We start from the raw sequence: 6,142 nt of genomic DNA, 5'->3' as shown, positions 1-6,142 counted from the left end.
TGGATGACTGAAAGTGATATTTCTCTCTTTGAGTCTTTTATAACAACACAACCATGTAAAAAATAGACACCAACGTGTGACGTTACAGCTCTGACCAATCAATACCTGTGAGGTATCCAGCATATTCCCATCTCTCATTAAGAGTGGTCGTGTTTTTCAAACTTTCGAGAAATTGTCTAGAGTCCATAAGAGAAGTTTTTTGTGGCGCTAAAAATATGAACTCATTAAACCCGGATGACGACAATTAGCATCATAAAACACTCCCTCCATTTTTTTATTTTTGTTGTTATGCAGTGGAGACTTGTGTCTGTATGTCGAATTGACCCACATTAAAACCAAATTTACACTTTAAAACTACAACTACATTTTGGAAAATGTTGGCTGTTCCGTCACCAGCAATACTAGCTAGTGAAAACACACACAAAGCACAGAGCTTGCAGTTCTAATACTTCAGAAACATGTTTCAAAAATAAATGTTATTAGTAGAAGTACCACTTAATGCCATACTTCATTCTAAGGACAACGATGATGGTCTGGAGGTAAAAGTGCACTGGGGATGTTTATTTCCATGAAAGACGACGTAAAACTGAGGGCAAAGTGAAACTAATGAATTGACGCTATTTTAACGGGTTACATGTTGTTTTTTACGGTTTGTGTGATGATGTACAAATGTTACTATATATACATTCCACTATTACATTGACGATTATAACTATGGGAATATAACCATTGTTTTACAGGCATTACAAAGCCTACAGTTATTCTGAAACTGTGTTTGAAACATTGAAATTCTGTTGGCAGGGGCAAAAATATATAAGTAGTAGTCGTTTTATCTCATAGTTATATATATTTATAATATAAATGTATTTTTATTTAATAGTTTGTTGTTGTTAAACGGTTATTTATTGGTTGAATTGGTTCCAGTGTCATCACACTAAAAGAAAACAGTTTTATTTAACCATTTCAGTTCTCAGAGCATATATCCACCAAGCACTCTACTGATATTTCTGTGCATTATAAAGCAATGGTATGTTGTATTGACATGGCTCTATGATGTGGATACTCCATACAACCTTTTTGTGCAATGTAAAATGTATAATGCCTTCGGGAAGTATTCAGACCCCTTCAATTTTCCACACTGTTACGTTACAACCTTATTATAAAATGGATTACATTCATTTTTATTTTCATCAATCTACACACTATACTCCACAATGACAAAGCGTAAACAGGTTTAGAAATTTTTGCAAATTTATTAAAAATAAAAACTGAAACATCACATTTACATAAGTATTCAGAACCTTTACTCAGCACTTTGTTGAGGCACCTTTGGCAGCGATTACAGCCCAGAGTCTTCTTGGGTATGACGCTACAAGCTTGGCACACATGTATTTGGGGTATTTCTCCCATTCTTCTCTACAGATCGTCTCAAGCTCTGTCAGGTTGGATGGGGAGCGTTGCTGCACAGCTATTTTCATGTCTCTCCAATGATGTTTGATCGAGTTCAAGTCCAGGTTCTGGCTGGGCCACTCAAGAACATTCACAGACTTGCCCCAAAGCCACTCCTGTGTTGTCTTAGCTGTGTGCTTGTGGTCGTTGTCCTATTGGAAGGGGAACCTTCGCCCCAGTCTGAGGTCCTGAGCGCTCTGGTGCAGGCTTTCATCAAGGATCTCTCTGTACTCCGCTCCGTTCATCTTTCCCTCGGTCCTGACTAGTCTCCCAGTTCCTGCTGCTGAAAAACATCCCCACAGCCTGATGCTGCCACCACCATGCTTCAGCATAGGGATGGTGTCACAGCGGTGCCTGGTTTCCTCCAGACGTGACGCTTGCCATTGCGGCCAAAGTGTTCAATCTTAGTCATCAGACCAGAGAATGTTGTTTCTCATGGTCTGAGAGTACTTTAAGTGCCTTTTGGCAAACTCCAAGCGGCCTGTCATGTGCCTTTTACTGAGGAGTGGCTTTCATCTGGCCACTCTACCATAAAGGCCTGATTGGTGGAGTGCTGCAGAGATGGTTGTCCTTCTGGAAGATTCTCCCATCTCCTCAGAGGAACTCTGGAGCTCTGTCAGAGTGGCCATCGGGTTCTTGGTCACCTCCCTGACTAAGGCCCTTCTCCCTCGATTGCTCACTTTGGCCAGGCACCCAACTATAGGAAGGTTCAAAACTTCTTCCATTTAAGAATGATGGAGGCAACTCTGTTCTTTGGGATCTTTAATGCTGCAAACAAGCAGCATAATGAAAGTGGCTTTGTATCAAAATTTGTTGTGTTGCTTTTTCCAAAAATAAAGCTTTAGAGCAAGAGATTTAGTCTTCTGATTTATTTTAGTAATGGCTTTTAAAGCCATACTTTCCCCAGAAAGACAATTGTCTCAGACACATCCCATATAATTAACAGATGGTTCAGCAATAATCTGGGAGTTCCCAGCTTTGACATTGAATCCTGGTGATTTCCCAAGCTTAAAGTTGGAACCAAATATTATGATTTCAGTTTTTTGAGATGCAGTGAGAGTTGATTATCGGAAAGCCGTCTACCCAGATTTTGTATTTCCACTTTTTTTTCTCAGTAATTTTTCAACAGCTGTTTTGTCTTCATGGTATACTAGGAGGTACAAGCCATTAGCTCATGGGAAAAGGTGATAAGAACATGCTGCCTTTAAGTAATTAATGTAAAATGACATGCGCAAATCCGCAATAGCTGCGACCGCACACGCACATACATCCATGTGTGCATGCATCCACGCACACATCCTCACACAAACACGTGACCTCTTCTTTGGCTCATGACCAACCTTTCCACAAAATCTTGTGCAAGTGTGTGAATCCATTCGGGAGTGATACGCCTTTTTGTGATAGTCCACGCCCATCGCCATGCCCCCTCTTGGTCAATCGGCATTGAAAGTTACTCAGCTCTACCTTTGGTCATGACCAACGTCCATGCCAAATTTCAGACACCTGGGGGCGAAAACTGTGGCAGCTACGGGGTGGGACACTTTTTGTGGACCGACCGACCGACCGACCGACAGACAGCGCTATAGAGCTGCAGTCGCAGCTGAAAAGAAGAGTGGACCCAAGACAGTTCCCTGTGGTACCCCGCACCCTATGGGTCTTGGTCTTGGAGTCCCAAGAATATCCACTGCCTGTGTCTGATTTGACAACTATGAATAAACCCATCTTAAAACTTATCTACTAAAACCGCTAGCCTGGAATTTATCAATTAATATCCCATGGTCAACTGTATCAAATGCTTTTTTGTTAGGCCAGTATGGCTAAACTGCAGAACTTCCTTCCATCAACCCCTTTTCTGTTTATGGAGATCAGTTAAATACAGAAGACATGCATCAGTGGAGTGAGATTTTCTGAAAACCTGATTGCAAATCACACAAAATGGTATTACTTAAAATTCATTAATTTGATTAAGCATGATTTTTTCAATTAAGAATGTACATCAGATTAAAATCACTTTGATATAATTTGTTTGCTTTTTGTGCAGTGGGATTACTCTTGAGTGTTTAAATTCATCTGTGACCTTTCCAACCTGTATGTATGTGTGTATGTATATATATATATATATATATGTATATATGTATATATATATATATATATATATATATAAATTAATTACATGTGTAACATTAGGAGTAATAATATTTGCTGCATCTATTAAAACCCTAGTTGGTACATTATATAATCCCATTTCTTTAAAAGGATTCAATTCTTTAAGTCATTTACAGCCTGTCACATCTGAAACTGTCGAGATACACATTTTTGGGCACAATCATTCTTAACATACATTTTACCATATAGACCAGTATGCTCAGGGAGTCTATCCACCAATTTACGAGATGCAGTTCTAAAGTTGGAATTAATGTTGAACTCTGAGCTCATCCATTATGAGCTAGGAGACTGAACTGACCCTAGATCAGCCCTCTATCTGTGAAGCATTTGATGACTGAGCTCAGTGTCAGACATGTCGCCAACACCATGCTGTAGGGGCTGGTCCACATGTGGGCAGCAGAGAGAATGAACAGTCCTGACCAGAGAGAGAGTCCTCCAGTAATGGGGCAAGGAAAGGTATTATGGGAGGCCACATGTGAAAAAGACGGTTTCCCAATTTCACAAAAACAAAAAATGCAAATGTCAGTGTTAGTGCTTGCTGTTACAAATGGTTTTATTTGATTGGTTCGGGCTAAACTAAGTGGATGTGGCTTGTCTTACAACCAAGCCTAGTCACTGAAAGCACTTTAATACTTTACTGTCCATATATTTATTTAAATATGTACAAACCAAGCAATACCCAGGAGGACATTTTCAATATTTGAATGATTTTTAATATTACAGTTCCTTTTATATTACTTTGTGATACATAAGGTTGCCGGATTTAGAATTTGTCAAAACTGGATATCAAACATGTACACACAGACGAGGTTCGGGTTTGCTGACCAGGGGGGTCATCTTGATGCTTGATCATGAAGTGGGCGAGGTGGGGTGGGGGGGATAATTAGGAAAAAACAGTGGAGATGGAAGAACTTCATTACAAACTCCCTGTCAACTTTCAGTTATTCAGACCGGGTATTTATATTGTCCATTTGGGACCAAAACCCAAACCTGTACAAATAATAAAAAACTTGACATTTGTGCCCAAATCTGGAATCTGGAAACCCCAGTGATACAGGGTTCAGCCTTACGAACCATATTTAAATAACAGAAAGAGAATATATTTTTAAATCATCACTATGAGTGGGTTTCACTTCTTTTTTTACTACTAAGCAATTTGAAAATCTGAACTTTAATGGCTTGAATGCTAATTCCATAAATGACAGGATTTAACAGTAGGGGAACCATGCTCGTCTGTAGGGATAGGTATATGCGAGCTTGATGAGGTACATGACTCATGTTGAAACGACCCTGGATGATCTCAAATAAGCATCCCACTGAAAAATTAATCACAGACAGTAAATGTGGAGTGCATGTTTGAAGAGCTTTGGCTTGAGATTCTTTAGAAGCAGACAGGCAGACTCTGAGTATACATGCATAGGTAAATAATATCATGACGATCTGAGGACTAGGACAAACAATAAGTGATGCTGGTCCTAAAAATCGCAAAATTGTTGTATCAAAGCAAGACAGTTTAACTAATTCGAAATGCATACAAAAAATTTTTTCTATATGCCTTTCACAGAATGACAGTTGGGAAGTTGATAATATTAAATAAAATGCATAGTAAACACAGGGAACAGCCCAGGATAATACAATGGCTGCAGAAACCTTTCTAGGGGACATGAGGAGGTGATAGTGTAATGGGTGACAGATAGCAGCATAACGGTCATAGCTCATCGCTGCTAAAATAGTAAATTCAACTAAAGCATATGAGATTATACAGTATATCTGTAGTAGACAGAAGGGCAGAGATATTTCATAATTTTGAGATAGCAAATGGCTAAGCACAGATGGATATATAACTGTACTACCACACACTCCATTAACTGATAAGCTACATATAAACAAATGCATAGGTTCATGAAGACTTTTTTCAGTGCATATGACTACAATAAGAACTAAATTGACCAATAATATCACAATATACAAAAGAAGGAAACATATGAAGTATAAATATCTGTGATCTTCCAGTTCAGTGTATGCTGTCAAAATGAAGGATGTCACAGCTGATACATTTTCCATGGTCACCTGGATGTAGAGTAATTGAGGTGGAGAAGAATGTGAGGATTTGTTTAAAATTGAGGACTTACATCCTACTGGTTCTGAATTCAATCAACATATGGTGTTGAAGAAGCCCCTACATTGAAGAGCTTTTTAATTTATATGCAGTTTACAAGAGAACATAATTTGGAAACAAGCTTGACATTGTACTGATGAGAATGAAATTAGCATGTCATCCTGTTAAATTTGGCTAAGGAGGCCATGCAAATTTTTTACTTTTTAATTATTTCTTCTTTTTTTAACCAATTCTGACTTAAAATTATAATATGTAATTATATATATATATAATCGTATTGCATTATGTAAAGATGAGAATAGATCAGTCAGCCCATCTAGGCTCATGACTAGCCTACAGTTTTGAGGGCACCAGCACTGTACACCATCCATCCGTCCATCCGTCATACCTGCTTATTCCTGGTCAGGG

General features: G+C 38.7%; 1 protein-coding gene across 1 annotated transcript; it reads right to left on the bottom strand.

Annotated features, from left to right (window-relative positions):
- Positions 1-4,157: 4,157 nt before the first annotated feature.
- LOC118210243 (olfactory receptor 1496-like) lies at positions 4,158-6,142 on the bottom strand. The gene is made up of 2 exons (XM_035386266.1): positions 6,123-6,142; positions 4,158-5,685 (listed from the first exon to the last, which is right to left on the bottom strand). The coding sequence occupies exon 2, from the start codon at positions 5,677-5,679 to the stop codon at positions 4,732-4,734; it is 948 nt and encodes a 315-aa protein (XP_035242157.1). The 5' UTR covers positions 5,680-5,685; positions 6,123-6,142; the 3' UTR covers positions 4,158-4,731.

Source organism: Anguilla anguilla, chromosome 12, assembly GCF_013347855.1.
Source record: "Anguilla anguilla isolate fAngAng1 chromosome 12, fAngAng1.pri, whole genome shotgun sequence".
NCBI lineage: Eukaryota > Metazoa > Chordata > Actinopteri > Anguilliformes > Anguillidae > Anguilla > Anguilla anguilla.
Note: the sequence above shows the minus strand (reverse complement) of the source record. Positions and strands in the feature narration are given on the sequence as shown.

What these genes read in the sequence shown, in the direction of transcription:
- LOC118210243 (XM_035386266.1), bottom strand. Translation starts at nt 5,679, where the DNA reads ATGGAAAATGTATCAGCTGTGACATCCTTCATTTTGACAGCATACACT.